Below are 15,139 nucleotides of genomic sequence, written 5' to 3'. Positions count from 1 at the left end.
AAGAAATACATGCCAGCAAAGAGAGAGAGAGAGGAGAAACTGACTAAAATATATTCATTAAAATATGTTGCACTGATGTCACTATTACCTCTTATAAAAATCTGTTTCGTTTGGGTCTCTCTTTTTTTACAGTTTGGAAGGCCTGTGTACCTATTCATTGCTGGCCTAGTTTTCTGTTACTTGTTTAGTTGGCCTGCATTTCTTGAATAAATGCTTTATTCCTTTTTCTTTCTTCCCTTTTTTTTCTTTTTGGCACCTCGAAGTTAATAATTCACTTTTTTGTTGGCTCAGCGTGTGAATAATACATTTAGGGCCATATCCTCCCCTTCCTCTGTAATAAAGTATATCCTTGCTCAATTCAGATTGTGAAAGTGCTCAGATATCTATAAAGCACTATTAAATAGAGATGGGGGCTAAACCTAGTGGAAGAGAAATTCCACATAAATTCATATGCACAAATGTGGATGCAGAAGTTTTTTTGTTTCATTTGTTTTATTTTGGGATTCTGATCTCCAAAGCATATTCTGCCCTTTCCAATATGTGCAGTTTGAAATCACAGTGTGCCGCTACTCTCCAATCCTGTGTGGAGGCCTCTAGGAGCCAGTGTTATATAATTGGCCCCTGGAGATGCTTAGAGCACCCACCCGGCAAGGCTGTATGTTGCATGATACAAAATTTGTCCCCATTAGAATCATCTGATAGGGTTGCATGGGGAGGGATAGAGGGTTAAACCCACAGCACACCATTTTTCCCCACATGGCTCTTACATATGACTGGTATATTCAGTTTTTTATATATATAATTTTTTGATTGAATTTTATAAATATTTTTTTGACAAAACATCCATCTTACATATAATACAGTGGTGCCTCGCAAGACGAAAATAATTCGTTCCGCGAGTCTTTTCGTCTTGCGATGTTTTTCGTCTTGCGAAGCACGGTCCGTTGCAACTGCGCCTCTTCAAGCGGCTTTAAGAAAAAAGCGCTAGACGTTTTTGTCTTGCGAAGCAAGCCCATAGGGAAATTCGTCTAGCGAAGCAACGCAAAACCAAAAAACCCTTTCGTCTAGCGAGTTTTTCGTCTTGCGAGGCATTCGTCTTGCGGGGCACCACTGTATATAAAGACCGCTTGGCCGTCTTGGCCTGAGACTTCCCTCCTCCTCAAAAAGCCAGGTTTGGAGAGATAGAGTTTTGTTTGGTTTGGAAATGGGGGGTTGGATAGACCCCCCCTATGCAGGGATGTTTTGACTTTCCAAGTCTGGCAATGGGCCGTGAGATGTTTGGGGTTGTGGGGGCTCTTAATTCTGGAGGGATTTTGAAACATGTTTTTAAATACCACATGGAGTTTAGTGTGGACTATGGAAAAGGGCCTGATTTGTCGAGAAGGGTAAAAAACACTATCAAGTTGGAGTTTCCATGAGTGAAAGGAGCAGGAGACAAAGTAAAGTACAGGTATAAATATGAAGAAGAGCTGCAGAAGGGACATGGAAGAGACTTAAGGGCCTCGGACATAAGATTACCAGGTTAATGAGCTAGATTGATGGGATAGAAAGGACTGACAAAACCAGGAGGAAGAGACGCTGGATGAAGATTGGAAGAAAGTTTTTTTTAAAAAATATTAGGATTGTTTTATAAAATTGATGAATGTTAGAAAAATGTTGGAACGAAATCATTTGGCTTTAGTAAAAATGTTAAAAGAATTATGTAAGAATATGTTATGGTTATGAGAAATTGGTATAAATAAGATCTAAGTTTTAAGTTTTAGGGTCTTTTATAGTAAGATAAGGTTAAAATAGATTAAGGTAATTTAATGACAGAATATTATGAAAAATGGAAAGGATTTGCTGTGATAATTAATAACTAGGATACAAAAAAGGGAGGAGTGAGGAGGTTGATGAAATAAGGCAATGACAGTGAAGGATTTTGGAATATTGGATTTGTTTTTAAATTTTTGTGGTTTATTTTTGCTTTCTGATTGTCTTGTGTTATGTGTTTTGTTGTTATTTTTTGATTTTGATTTTTACTAATTGGTATTGCTTGATTGTGATTTGTTTTTCTTTTGTTTTTTCTCTTTCTTTCTTTTTGTTTTTCTTGTAATTTTAAAATTCTTAATAAATATATTTTTTTTTTTAAAAAAGAGAGACTTCCCTCCCCCTCAACTAATGGTTTTCCTAATTATGCTCTGATACTGCATTTGGTAGTTGTTGTTGTTGTTGTTGTTGTTACCCTTAAATCCAAATCTTAAATACAACATTTAAGCATCATATTGGTAATAATTGATATATCTAACCATACAAAACTTCTTGTAGCCCTACTAACGATGTCAGTTGTTTACAATTGTCTCTCAAATACAATGTAAATTTATTCCAGTCTTTCAAAAAGGTCTGGTCCTGCTGGTTCTGAATTTTCCCGGTTAGTTTCACCAACTTGGCATAGTCCATTAACTTCATCTGCCACTCTTCTTTTGTTGGGATCTCTTCCATGAGTGGTATATTCTGAATCATGCTGTGTGTGGAAAGTGAAGCAGTGTAAACTCTGAACACAGCATGTATATGTATATAGGAACTATACGTGCAATAAACCAGTAGCTGTCTCCGAAATAACAGCCTCTAGCATAAAAGTGCAACTATCTCAAAAATGGCTGCCAGCTCCTTGGCTATATTGAGGGTGAGCAGCTGCCATAGCCGTCCCAAAGTGTAGTAGAGAATAGGTGGATAGAGGTGTTGAGCAGGAAGACTATTGGAGGAGCCATGGGATCCATCTCTCTCCAAAGAATCTTACCGGAGGATGGTCAGAACCTTGAGCTGACACTTGGTGTGGGGTTAGGGTTTGCCCAGGTCAGGGAGCTAGAGCATGAGTAAATCTCTTGTCAAAGCAAATACAACAGACAGAAGAGCTTGGTGGCCTTTTCTACTTGCAGCTTGCTCAATGTTGAGGAATTTTTGTATTGGGGTGGGAGAAGTTGAGACTATAGAATCAGAAACCAAATGCTCAGTGGTTCATGAGCAATATTTTCCAAAGTGGTAATATGAAGTGACTTCAGAAAGGATGTGAGATGACTTCAGAAAGCCAACACAACTTTAACGTCAATACTTTAACAGGAGAACTACAGAAGAGATACCTATGAGATCAGTTAACAAGAGACTAAAATCATTGGGTGCAAAGATGCTTTTCATGAATTATAGGAGACTTTATCCTGTGTTGGTCCATAGTCTGTCTTTTTGCTGTTCGCATCACAGCAAACAAAGGACTGGCATAAGCCATGTTTGAATCACACTTTAGAAATGCAAAAAGGGGGACATTGCCTTGTAAAGGAAACTTCTTTATTGCCCAACCATGTTTTTCAGTTGGAGCACAAACACCAAACGGAAGGTTCAAGAAGTTGCTTTCTAGACATGTCCCAGAAAAGAGATATGTTGCCTTTAGCTACTTGAAACTGATGTATCCCAAAAACAATTCTGCATTTGCTGATTGGTAGAATTAACTGTTTATGTGCCATATCATGTTGGTAAAGTATATCAGACATCAAAATGAAACCAGTTTTTGTTTGTTTGTTTCTTTGTTTACTGCAGGATTTTAGATAATGGGCTGTGTGCAATGTAAGGATAAAGAAGCAACAAAACTGACAGACGAGAGGGATGGCAGTTTAAACCAGAGTTCAGGTTATCGCTATGGGACAGATCCCACCCCTCAACATTACCCAAATTTTGGTGTGACTTCGATTCCAAACTACAACAACTTCCCCACAGCCGGCGGACAGGGGCTGACCGTCTTCGGTGGTGTAAATTCCTCGTCACATACAGGAACACTGCGAACAAGAGGAGGCACAGGTATATCGTTTAGAATAACGTTATCTTTTTCAGAGCATATTAGGTTTCTTCAGTACAAAAAACAAAAACAAAAAATCAGTCTTTTATTGAGGATCATTTGCATTCTTGCAACACCCACCTCTGATTTGAAGACATGAAATTATTCTTGCTCATGTAGGACACAATTCACAATATAATAATAATTCACAATGTAAGCAGAGCACACAAATGAAGGCCTGCACAAAGTCAGATAGGACTTTGGGTATAATATATTCTCCGTCTCCATTCCCCCTTCACTGTCTCACACAGTGCACACAGAGCCCCCTCATGCTGCTCATTCTCAGCACTCACGTATATACACTTCTTGCACTCGTAATTTACATGCTGCTCTCATACTTATGCAACATTCATACTTGCAGTCTGTAACAGGTGACCTTGTGATTCACATTGCCTACTGCTGTTTGTGCTGAACTCTTTTCCACAGAGTACATGGAAGCCAGAGCTCTTACAGGCAATAGCTACACTGATTTCAAAGTCTCTATAATAAAGTTTTCAAATAATAAAGTTTTGTTGAGTGCACGTGCAATCCAGTGTAGCATGATGGTTGAGAGACTGAGATGTGAATTCCCTCGTTCAGATATCACCTGTATGACCCATGAACTCAACAGGTGGCCTTTGGAAAGCCACTGCTATCTCTTCCTTAGACACACACACGCCTCTGCAGTACAGGAATAACGATAGTCCTCTGTCTTGCACAGGTTTTGTTTTGTTTTGTTTTGTTTTTCAAGGATAATACTTCGTGAAGTAAGTGGAACAAAAAACAATTTTTAAACCAAATTCTGTGTGTATGTATGTATATATATATATATATATTAAAAGGCAGAATTTGTTGTCCATCTATTTTCCCCTACCCCTATTATGCAGTAGCAAATTTGTAAACTGCCGTTTTATGTCCCTTAGGTGTAACTCTTTTTGTGGCTCTGTATGATTATGAAGCAAGAACAGAAGATGATTTAAGTTTTCATAAAGGAGAAAAATTTCAGATACTTAACAGCTCGTAAGTTTTATGTTACCGCATGACTTTATTAATATTTGTTGAGTGATTTGTACCTTCAGCAGCACTCCCAAAAGATGTACAGGGATGGCTTTAAAGGGGATTAAGACAAATTCATGGAGGATAAAGATACTAAAGGCTACTAACCATGATGGTTGTGTACATCATCCAGTACTGGAGGCAGAATAACTCCTAATACAGTCATACCTTGGTTTTCGAACAGCTTAGTTCTGAAAGCTGCTAACCTGGAAGTGACTGTTCTGGTTTGTGAACTATATTTGGAAGCCAAACGTCTGACGGGGCTTCCTGCAGCGAATCAGAAGCTCCGCTTCGGTTTCCGAACATTTTGGAAATTGAACGGACTTCTGGAACGGATTCCGTTTGACTTCCAAGGTATGACTGTACCAGTTTCTGGGAATCACAAGTGGCAAGAATGCTGCTGCTCTCATGTCCTGCTTGTGAGCTTCCTGTAAGCATCTGATTGGCGACTGAGAGAGCAGGAAGTTGGACTAGAGAGGGGCCTTTGCTGATTCAGCTGGAGCTCTTATGTGAAATCTTCACACTCAGAGCAACTTCTGCTCCTGGTGCAAGTGGACATGAGAAGCACAGCTTCAGGTGCTGTAAGCTAAACAGCTGGAGGAAGAGACGCAGGATACTTGAGACAGTCCTGCTCTCACTTGACCGAAACCCTTGGCTTATTGGCTTCCACCCACTCACACAAGGATCCACTGTGTCCTACCTTTCATGATCGCAGCTAAATACTGAATTGGATTTTAGTCCTTGAATCTGAAAGATGGAATAAATTAATTAGCAATGGAAATATGACCTTTTAGAAGTCAGTGCTTATACTGATGCAATTTGCAGAATGTTTATTTCAGACCATGCTTGTACATTGCTCTGGTTTGGATAAGTTTTTAAAACAACACATTTAAACTATAAACAATATTAAGAGCATTATGAGGTTGTGACCATCTCCATAGATTTTTGTAGAAGAACATAGAGCCAAGTAAATTTTTGCAGTCATTGCACAAACTGTCACCAAATATCTTTGGTCTACATGACCAGTAGGAAATAACTATGGTAAACCATGATAAGCCGTGTTTATTTCTAACTGTAGTTTACTGTGATGTGCAAACCAAAGGTATGATGATAATAATAATAATAATAATAATAATAATAATAATAATAATAATAGTAATAGTAATAATTTATTTCTATCCCACCCATCTGGCTGGATTTCCCCAGCCACTCTGGGCTGCTTTCAACAGAACATTAAAAACAGAAGAAAACTTCAAACATTAAAATCTTCCCTAAACAGGGCTGCCTTCAGATGTCTTCTAAAAGTCAGATAGTTGTTTATTTCTGTGACATCTGATGGGAGGGCGTTCCACAGGGCAGGAGCGAAAAGGCCCTCTGCCTGGTTCCCTGTAACCTCACCTCTTGCAGTGAGGGAACCACCAGAAGGCCCTTGGCGCTGAACCTCAGTGTCTGGGCTGAACGATGGGGATGTTTAGTTATAGTATTTAGTTATAGTTTTCCATTTATTGCAAATAAATCATTGTGATGTCTGGAAGAGTGAAGTAAAAAGAGGAGATAATTTCAAGGAATACTTCATTATTCTGCCTACCTGAACAGCTTTTATGCACATGAAAGCACAGTCACTTGGGCTATGATTTATAAATGAAAACACCCTTTTCTTTTAAATTGGCAGTGAAAAAAGCTGACAAAATATTTACATTATACACTTTCATTTATGCTTCAAAATGCTCCTGCTGCAAGCCTAAGAAAGTAATGCTTGAATAATAAACAAATCCATTACAAATTCTTAACTGCAAGGGGTGAGTTTGAGGTGCTCTGCTGTCAAGAATCTTGGGTACAGCAAAGAGAGAGAGTGTGTGTGATTAGGCATTCTGCTGTAGTGTAAATGCTACCTGCAAAGAGGATGAGTACGGATGTGCTTACTTAGCTCTTCCCCTACCCCATCGCTGTCTCCATCCCCCGTCCACAAGTTGGAGGGAGAAGTGTGAGGTGGGAAGCTGCCTCCTACTTGTGGAGACTCCCCACCTTAGATAATCGTATTCCAGATTGTGGAGAGTGGGAGAGATAGCAATGCAGGAGCAGAGCTTAGCATGCTTGTCCCTGCTCTCATATAGACTTTATACCAACCAATACACTGAACACATCATTGCTTTCATAAACATACTGGAAAAATTGCCCCAATACCATTTTTCATGCCACAGGATTTTTAGACTCCCATTTACTCTGCATCCAGGGCACTCCTTACCACTGGTATGGCAAGGGGGGTACACACAAAATTAACCATAATCCACACCTATCCTCTAACTGTCCTGTCATGGTTTTCCCTGAAATACCACATTTTGATGCGTTTGTCCCTCCGATACCAGCTTTATCCAAGTTACGGGAGAGGGAGACTTGGTGCTTTAAGCCGGTAAAGTGTACACAGCCTCTTTCTCACATTCCTGTTCCGGAGTCCTGCCCACACACATGCCTCTAAAGCAGGGGTGGGAAGCTTGTGCCTCTCCTGATGGTGCTGGACTATAACTCCCGCCATCCCTGACCATTCAGTGACCATGCTGACTGGGGCAGATGCGACAGAATCTGGAGGAGACACGGGTCCCCCATCCCTGTTCTAAACCCTCTTACAATTCACCTCAGGGGGCTTCCATTAGGGAAAGTCCCTGGTGTAGATGCATATACTTCTGAAGCTGCTCATACTGGCACATTCATTAACAGAGAGGCAAACTGTACAAAATGCGGCAATCCGAAACAATCCCTTTCTCTATTTTGCTTGGAGAAGCCCCTATTAAACGACAGCAGCCACAGTATTTATGGGTGTGATAAAATATCTCCATCTAGTGGAATTTCTAGGCAGCGGTAGCAAAATAAAAACCAATAAATAGTTTCAATACACATTTGACTCTTCTGTCACTTTTCTGACTCTTTCTGTCCTGTTCCTTTAATTATCTCTTTTTATGCATAATGAACTCCGTAATGAAGGGTGTCAAATTAAGTCTATAACAGTTTATGGTAAGTAGCTTTGAATTCAGAGTGGGAATTCTCTTACTGTTTTTCTCCTCTTGTTTTTCAGGGAAGGAGACTGGTGGGAAGCCCGTTCTTTGACTACAGGAGAAACTGGATACATTCCCAGTAATTATGTGGCTCCAGTCGACTCCATCCAAGCAGAGGAGTATGCTTTTTTAATTTTATGGAAACTGTTTAAAGCTGTGCTTAAAGAAAGTGCAAAAGATTTTGTGTGTGATTGATTGGGGTGATTTTCAAATTTCACATTGGTTTCCTTCTTCAGCTCAGTGATAAATAATTGGGTAAATTAGTGGAAGGGAGGAAACTAAACTCATTCTCATTAGGTCAAAGTAGGAGCACCCGGAATTTCTTAGCCTGAGTGTCCTTCATGTTGCAGTTGGTATGTCAGTACAGAAGACAAATTGTATAAATTTTGCACATGCCAATTCACTAGAGATAAAGGCGTTAATAATTGCAAGCTGAACAAACTTTTTATAATTGTGACTACAGTATTTAAATGTAAATTCTATGGGAAATTTTTGCTGCATTTTCAGTACTGTGCAAGGTCCATTGAAGTTGAAAATTTAAATCTTAAACATGCATATTTATTCAATGGTTTCTAGATCTGCCAGCATAAGTGGTTCGGTTTGGAAACTATTCTGAATGCACATTAAATAGCTGTATCCTTCTGTTCTGCATTGTGCATTTCAAATAAATGTCAGGAGTCAGGTCTTGGCAGTTGTCACCACAGGTACAAGTTGTTCAAATTTGCATGAGTCACACATCATGCTAAGCCAAACCATGGCTTTGTGTGAACGCATGAGTGTACAGCCTCCCAGAGAAATTAATAACTTTACTCTCTCTCAAAATATACTAAAGAAATTACAAAATGTCCAGTAGCGCCTTAGAGACCAACTAAGTTCATTCTGGGTATAAGCTTTCGTGTGCATGCACACTTCTCCCTGGTCATTCTGCTTCTGCACTGCACAGAGCTAAGACCTGGCTTGGCTTAGCATGTCGTTTGAAGTCAGCTCATGGTTTAGCTTTTTCAGAGAAACTATGAGTCATAAGCCATAGAGCAAACCTTGGTTACAGCTCATGGTTAGTCTGAATAGAGCTAGTTCATGATTCCAGGTTCAGACCACCAGATAAGCCAGGCCATGACTTAGTACAGCGCAAAAGCAAAACCATCAGAGAGGATCAAAGTGGCCATGAACTCTTCTCAGAGAGCCCGCTTCAGACTAAACCGGGGGTAGGCAACCTTCAGCCTGCTAGATGTTACTGAACTACAATTCCCATAAGCTCTAGCAAACATGGATAATGGCTAGGAGATGGGAGTTGTAGTTTGGCAACATCTGGAGGATCATAAGTTCCCCGCATCTCCATTATATCATGGTTTGACTTTTCATGAGGTGAACCGTACTTTTGACTGCTATTGCAGTTGTCCTTTTCCGTCTTCTGCTTCCAGAAGAGTCCTGTACCATTTACTATCCATAACAAGTTTCCAGATTGTATTTTCAGGGCACAAGATCCTCACAAATCACCCTAAAATAACCTCCTGTTTGTACAAATTAAATAATATTTCTCAGCCTTCTATTTAAAATGAAATTTTCTTTCTTGGTGTTTTTGGTAGATGGTACTTTGGCAAACTTGGACGAAAGGATGCTGAGAGGCAGCTGCTAACATTTGGAAATCCTCGAGGAACTTTCCTGATTCGCGAGAGTGAAACCACCAAAGGTAGTATGGCCAGTATTTTAATTGTTAAGTAAACCGGGGGGGGGGGATGCTTACAAAGCGATGAGCCGATAACAAGTGGGACCTAATCTATCATATATACATTGATTTTTTGTTTGTATGACCTATGAGTGTCAGTGTTGAGTTTACCAGTATTTGGTATTGAATAATCATCATTTCTAGTTCATTACTTCTGTAGTGCCTTGCCTAAGTATAGAAAAGCAACTGCAGGGTTATGGGGTAACTTCTCCAACTTCTGCTGCATGCTTGTGGAATTTTGCAAAGCTCAGAAAAAGAAATTTATATTCGACACAATAAATAGCAAACCACTGTTTGCAATTGGTTAAGAATTTGATCAAGTGTATCAATATAATATATATTTAAAAGAAGGGGAGGACGGAGGTTGAAGATGAAGGGATCCTGTGCACAGAGATAGCATTTTTAGTATGATTTCCTTTTAGTTTTGCTTAAGTCATCACTTAAAGCATGCCCTAGACATGAGTTTTAAACTGTTATGCAATTCAAAACAATCAAGCAATTCTTTATTTTTTAAAAAACCTATACAGGTGTTATAATTGTTGTTCAGAGCTGACTACAATATAGAGGTATCACTTATCTTAAAATACTGAAAGTTGTAGCTGTAAATTTGTATATCCAGCAAGGTCTTCTTTTGGCATACATTATATATGATGCCTTAATTATGCCTTTTGTAATTACAGTGAATGGTCTTTTTTTTCTTTGGACTGTAATATGTTATCAAAAGAATTTAAATTACTTTTAGTTTGAATTAAGACTATTTCCTTTACTTCTGATTATATGTAGCTTTTAAAAACTTGTTTAATAGGTGCCTATTCATTGTCTATTCGTGACTGGGATGATATGAAAGGAGATCATGTCAAACATTATAAAATTCGCAAACTTGACAATGGAGGATATTACATTACAACCAGGGCACAATTTGAAACTCTTCAACAGCTTGTTCAGCATTATTCAGGTAATTTTGCAGATAAATGTTTGCTCTATATTCTCAGTTCCTATAAGGTATCAATAGTGTATATAGAACTTTTTTCTGTATAATACATTAAGGAATTATTCATTCATTCATTCAATAATTTTGATATTATTCACCATGAGGTACCAGAGCAGGTTGCAACAATAGAATATACAATTATAAAAACAGATACAATTGCAAAACACATTAAACTGTTCCAAATGTAACACAGCAATATCTGATGAGGGCAAATAAACAGTTTCCTTTTAAAAAAACCAAGAAAATAAAAGCAGCTTTGCACTACATAAGCAATGTTCTTCATTAATTGCACTGCTAGAGTACAAAACCACAAAGAAACTATTGGGAACATTGACTGGATAATTCTTGCTAGCTATGTAGCATATCAGTAATTTTTCTTTCTTTGATGCTATCCAATGTTGTGCAACCAGACTTCTGCTTGTACAAAAGGACTTCACTTTCCTTTCCCCCATCCTGCATCCCCCTAAGTGCCCCCCAAATCATTTTTAAAGGCAGCCCCATATAATTTATTACAGTAATCCAAACAAGAGGTTGCCAGAGTGTGGATAACTGTAGTAAGGCTGTTTCCGTCCAGGTAGTACTGTACATTATAGTTAACATGCATGTTTTATTACATTGATTTCCATATATTGTATCTTTAGTAATAATCCATACTTTGCATTGTAGCACAGCTGTGAAATAATTAGAAATGCATGTCTGTATAATTTGCTTAATCATTTAAAATAGTTTCCTCGTACTTTTATGTTGTGTATGTTGTTCCAAATGCGCTCGCGCACACGCACACACATTTCTATAAATATTCTGCAAAGTTCTTATATTCAAGATGTTTCCTACCATTATTTTAAAGTAAATTTATTCATAACTATATTTAAAATTGCTTATTCTAGTCTAGGATATCATAACTATAATGGTGCCTAAGATTGTTCGATCTTTAAAATGTTTCATAAACTGTAGGGGGAGGGGAATCATTTTGGGATTATTGCTGCATCATTTTATTTCTGTTTGTAATATTACTCAGAGCTTCTCTGAAAAGAAAATCTGACCTTCGATTTCTGCTTGGTCTAAGGTTATGCTAACTAGAGGAGTGCTGACAATTTATGCTTCAACTATTTCTTAATATTAATCCTACGGCTAATTCTCATACATTGACTCCCTGTTTTGCATTGCACCAAAGCCCTCGATCTTGCTTCTAAGATCTATTTATTCTATCCCTATACGCATTCAAATACTTCTAATATTCTAATACTTTGTGGTTTCTAGTCTCAGCTCTTCTATTGGTGTAGTGCTGGAAATGTTATATTTGACAGATTTTTGCCATTGGTAGGAAAATATGTGGCTGCAAAGACATTGGCTTCAGCCTAGAAATTTGAGTGGCTGTTTCAAATCGATGTGTGATGGCTGGTGAGATAGAATGGAGAGCAGTAAATTGCCACCACTGAACAGAAACTGAGAGGGTGGGATGTCTGGGGTAGCCAGGTTTTTGGTTTTTTTGTTTGTTTTTTTGCTTTTTAAGTACAGGGCTTCTTAAACTTTTAATACTTGTGTAGAAGAAGGAATTTCAGCAGATGGTCATGCAAGCCACATCTATTGAAATTCCTTCTTCTATCCTGGGAAGCTGCTTAAACTTAAAGGTGGGCCTGTTTGAGGGTATTTGAAGCAGGGAGAAGCTTCTCCCTGTGGTGTGCAGGTGTGCTGCTGATGAATGGTCAGCATCTCTCTCTTTGGGCGTGGTCAGTTACATTTGCCAGCAGTGTATCTGCATGGGTGCTGTATGAGCCACTGCTTGTCTCTGCTGCCCACTCATAAGGGCGCAGGCCTCCCCTCCCTGTCAGTGGCAGCCATTTTTTGCTTTCTACTCCACCTCACCAGCCACTGCCAGATATGGCTGTCAGCTCTTTTCCTCTACAGCTCCTAGCTATGTGTTCTGTCCCAGTACTCCTTCCTCTTTTAGACTACCTACGCCCCCCCCCCCCGGCCTTCTGCTATGAAGGTCACAAACAAACGAAATTCACAAACAAACAAAAAACCTCTGCCTCAAGCTATGGTTTTGTTTCCATTGGGAACATAATTGGCCATGTTGCAAATTCTGATAGTGTTAGGAAAGCAGTTTTGAAAATTCTTGTGCCTAGATTTGAGCTAGCTCATAAACAAGTTGCAAGATCCTCCACACATATTCTGGCACTACACCACCCTAAATTGTCTATTAATTGGTTTCCCCTAGCTCTTTCACCCCATCCACCATTTCTCCCTTTTCTTCTCCTTACCTGCAAAAGTTTGCTGCATCTGCTCCATGTTTATTTCAGAAAACCCCATTTAAAAGATTTACAAACTCTAGGTCAGGCTCCTGTGTATTATGATAGAGGTATAACATGTACCTATCAGCTCCAAAGAACAAACTTGATTGTATTAATAGCCATTAATTGATTTTGTCTGATACCCATGTATTTCTGCACTCATGGGTGAAAAGAAAAACGTTTATTTATCATTTATTTATAATCTGCTCTTCAACCAGGTCCCAGGGCAGACATATACAAACCTAAGCAAGAATTAAGCAATAAAATTAAAACAGCATAAAACAAAATGCAGGCTTCAATTACAGATTGCACCAGCAGCAACAGCTGAGGGTCCCAATAGAGAAAGTCTACTCACAAACTCCTGCCCCATGAATCTCATTGTGCTTTGGGACCACAAGCAGTGCTTATCCTACTGATCTTAAAACTGTAGCAAGTTGGTATGAGAGAAGGCCTTCTTTCACATAGTTGGGGCTTAGATCATTTTGGGCCGTATTAGTTTTAAATCAATGCCAGCTTTTAAAAAAATAAAAACAAGACACCACAAGCTTGCTTCTGGGCATTTGTTTCCCCATGTCCCTTATTCCTAAAGCACCAATTATGACAAGTAAATCATATATATTTACCCAGTAGTGGATAATCCAGTAGCCACTACTGCATTTATATCTTAGAAGATACTGCAGCCCATCAAATAGCTGTTATTTTAACAGTCCTACAGTTTAAATGTCCTTTTCCTGCCTTTCAATATTTGTCCTCACTACTTGTGTTAATTCCTGACTTGGAACCTCTTAACACATTGTAAGAAAGAAGCAAAAAATAATAAAAAGTAACACTACAAGGAAGCAGTTGGGGTAGGTAGTACTGAGAGTGGGTAGTGCTGTGATCTAAACCACTGAGCCTCTTGGGCTTGCTGATTGGAAGGTTGGGGGTTTGAATCTGCACGACGGGGTGAGCTCCTATTGCTCTGTCCCAGCTCCTGCCAACCTAGGAGTTCGAAAGCACGCCCATGCAAGTAGATAAATAGGTACCGCTGTGGCGGGAAGGTGAATAGCGTTTCCGTGTGCTCTGGCTTCTGTCATGGTCCTCCATGCACCAGAAGCGGTTTAGTAATGCTGACCACATGACCTGGAAAGCTGTTTGTGGACAAAAGCTAGCTCCCTTGGCCTGAAAAGCATGAGTGCCGCAGCCCCATAGTCGCCTTTGACTGGACTTAACCATCCAGGGGTCCTTTAGCTTAGCCTAGTTTAGCTTACTGTGGTGATAACTTTACAGTCAGTCCATCTGTGATTGTGTACAGACAGGGAGCTGATTTGTGGGGTATGCTAAGCCAAACCATGGTTTGGTGAGACTGCCTGAACATGCAGGTTCCTGGAAGGGAGCTCCCAGCCATTTTCTCCTCCCTGGTCCCTTTTGCTGCTATGCCAAGTTTTAGAATCAGGACATGGCAAAGTGGCTGCAAGCTCATCTTCAGGAGCTGACACTTTTGTGTGGACTTGCTATGCTAAAGTTATTTTCCCAGCCCCACCTGCCCCACCTGCTTCCTTGTAGCTCAAAGAATTCTGCAGACTTTTGTCATGCCAACCATTTTAAAGATCAACATTACTGTGAAAATACATTCATGGTGACATTAAAATACAAAATGATGTAACATGTATGGCATCCATTCATGGCCTCCTTGGCTTGGGGTAGAGAGAAGAAACACAAATCTCATCAGCATGTGCTAATTCTTTTAATGGAAACCACAATTTGCAACTTAAAACACTTTTTATTATAAAAAGTGAGATTCTCATAAAGTTAATAAAGTTAGACTGAGGTGTGAGGATTTTCATTTTATGTGCTGCTTTGTATTTATTAACTTGTTGAATAATTTGAAAATTTAACGAATAAATAATTTATCAAGTCAGACAGTATTAAATGAATATTTTGAACTACATTATGCCAGTTGCCCATAAATGCAGAATGTTGCAATAATAGGAAGAAACTAAGAGATGATTTATCCACTCCTTCTGCCAAACAAATAATGGGATTAATAAATGCCCTTGAGTGAATATTTCAGAAGTGAATGTTTTAAGTGTACAGTTTGTTTATCTTTAAGCTTTTGGGGGAGAATGCTACTAACAAATGATGTAACTTGTTTACTAGCATTGTTTTTCTTGCTTCCTGTGTATGTTTCATGTTTGT

At 39.1% G+C, this 15,139-nt stretch overlaps 1 protein-coding gene across 26 annotated transcripts in view; it reads left to right on the top strand.

Annotated features, from left to right (window-relative positions):
• The window catches only part of FYN (FYN proto-oncogene, Src family tyrosine kinase), a 116,708-nt gene that overhangs the window by 86,024 nt on the left and 15,545 nt on the right, over positions 1–15,139 (top strand). For all 26 annotated transcript variants that reach the window (XM_083497817.1, XM_083497828.1, XM_083497826.1 and 23 more), the window contains 5 exons: positions 3,571–3,828; positions 4,768–4,864; positions 7,971–8,069; positions 9,537–9,640; positions 10,482–10,631. In XM_083497817.1, the coding sequence (XP_083353943.1) occupies positions 3,582–3,828; positions 4,768–4,864; positions 7,971–8,069; positions 9,537–9,640; positions 10,482–10,631 (697 nt within the window). In that variant the 5' untranslated portion in view covers positions 3,571–3,581. The remainder of the gene's footprint in view (positions 1–3,570; positions 3,829–4,767; positions 4,865–7,970; positions 8,070–9,536; positions 9,641–10,481; positions 10,632–15,139) is intronic.

This window comes from Podarcis liolepis (genome assembly GCF_965112155.1).
Source record: "Podarcis liolepis genome assembly, chromosome: 3".
NCBI lineage: Eukaryota > Metazoa > Chordata > Lepidosauria > Squamata > Lacertidae > Podarcis > Podarcis liolepis.
Note: the sequence above shows the minus strand (reverse complement) of the source record. Positions and strands in the feature narration are given on the sequence as shown.